Here is a 1,803-nt window from a genome sequence, read left to right as displayed (position 1 = left end):
GTTATAAATTATTAAACTAACAAGATGCAGTCCATGTCCAGTGAAGGTTTACACTGAGCTCGTATTATACAAGTAGGATTGGTGTTTACTATCAGAAATAATTCACTATCGGTTTTCGGGAGGAGGAGGAGGGCGAAAAGCGAACCAGTGGATCTGTAAAGAAATCAGCAGACTAGGAGAGAGGGGAAGAAGCTAAGCTGTGACGTGTGTGCACCCAAGAACCATGTCTGTGTGGGAGTCCTTTAACCCAGAAAGTTATGAATTGGATAAAGGCTTCCAGCTAACCAGATTCACTGAACTGAAGGGCACAGGCTGCAAAGTGCCCCAAGATGTCTTACAGAAATTGCTGGAATCCTTACAAGAGAACCATTTCCAAGAAGATGAGCAGTTTCTGGGAGCAGTTATGCCAAGACTAGGCATTGGAATGGATACTTGTGTCATTCCTTTGAGGCATGGTGGTCTTTCCTTGGTTCAGACCACAGATTACATTTACCCTATTGTGGACGACTCTTACATGATGGGCAGGATAGCATGTGCCAATGTCCTCAGTGACCTCTACACAATGGGAGTCACAGAATGTGATAATATGTTGATGCTCCTTGGAATTAGCAATAAAATGACTGACAGGGAAAGGGATAAAGTGATGCCCCTAATTATACAGGGTTTTAAAGATGCAGCAGAAGAAGGAGGGATGTCTGTAACAGGTGGCCATACAGTATTAAACCCCTGGATTGTTCTGGGAGGAGTTACTACAACTGTCTGCCAGCCTAATGAATTTATCATGCCAGATAATGCAGTGCCGGGAGATGTGCTTGTCCTGACAAAACCCTTGGGTATGCAAGTAGCTGTAGCTGTGCACCAGTGGTTGGATATTCCTGAAAAATGGAATAAAATTAAACTAGTGGTTACCCAGGAGGACGTAGAGTTGGCATACCAAGAAGCAATTATGAATATGGCAAGGCTCAACAGAACAGCTGCAGGACGTATGCACACGTTCAACGCCCATGCGGCCACGGACATCACAGGCTTTGGAATTTTGGGCCATGCACAGAACCTGGCCAAGCAACAAAGGAACGAAGTGTCGTTTGTAATTCACAACCTCCCTGTGCTGGCCAAGATGGCAGCTGTGAGCAAGGCCTGTGGAAACATGTTTGGCCTCATGCATGGGACCTGCCCGGAGACATCAGGAGGCCTTCTAATCTGTTTACCACGTGAGCAAGCCGCTTGGTTCTGTGCAGAGATAAAGTCCCCCAAATATGGTGAAGGCCACCAAGCATGGATTATTGGGATTGTAGAGAAGGGCAACCGTACTGCCAGAATCATAGACAAGCCCCGGATCATTGAAGTCGCGCCACAAGTGGCCACTCAAAACGTGAACCCCACGCCTGGTGCCACCTCTTAATGCAGACAGAAATCGCTATTTGGTTTTGTGTTTAAATAGATCTATTCCTTTATCATCACTTCAATTAAAGACTGTAAACAACAAAAATCTCATTGTGTCTACACATTTGGTGACCTCAGGTCGGTTTGTGAGTGGATGCAATTAATAAAATAAAATCCATTGCCTTTTTTTTCCTGTTACATTAACTGAAGATGCACCTAGTCTTGAGGCAGCTTCTGAGTTGAGAATTATATTGTTATCCAATACTGTTGATTCATTTTGAATCTTTAGACACTTATCTCTTGCCGCATAGGCTCTTTTAAAGGTGCTTTCACATAGCACAGACATTACCAATAGTAGTGTCAACTAGCAGTTTGTGTCTTTTCATTTTGTGTATATTTATCATTAAAAGAAGTCTGACC

The 1,803-nt window shown here is 43.8% G+C and overlaps 1 protein-coding gene across 1 annotated transcript; it reads left to right on the top strand.

The window, feature by feature from the left end:
* The first annotated feature begins 223 nt into the window (after positions 1-223).
* LOC103199741 (selenide, water dikinase 1-like) lies at positions 224-1,402 on the top strand. Its single transcript, XM_007944071.1, has one exon. It carries the CDS (start codon positions 224-226, stop codon positions 1,400-1,402), a length of 1,179 nt encoding a protein of 392 aa, XP_007942262.1.
* Positions 1,403-1,803: the final 401 nt, after the last annotated feature.

The sequence above is a fragment of the Orycteropus afer genome, unplaced genomic scaffold, assembly GCF_000298275.1.
Source record: "Orycteropus afer afer isolate SDZICR_OR568_19922 unplaced genomic scaffold, OryAfe1.0 scaffold00119, whole genome shotgun sequence".
Taxonomy (NCBI): Eukaryota; Metazoa; Chordata; class Mammalia; order Tubulidentata; family Orycteropodidae; genus Orycteropus; species Orycteropus afer.
The sequence above is the reverse complement of the archived record's forward strand: the minus strand, read 5'-3'. Positions and strand labels throughout refer to the sequence as shown.

Bases quoted from the DNA above. Each gene is read 5' to 3' on its own strand.
- LOC103199741 (XM_007944071.1), top strand. From the start codon at position 224: ATGTCTGTGTGGGAGTCCTTTAACCCAGAAAGTTATGAATTGGATAAA.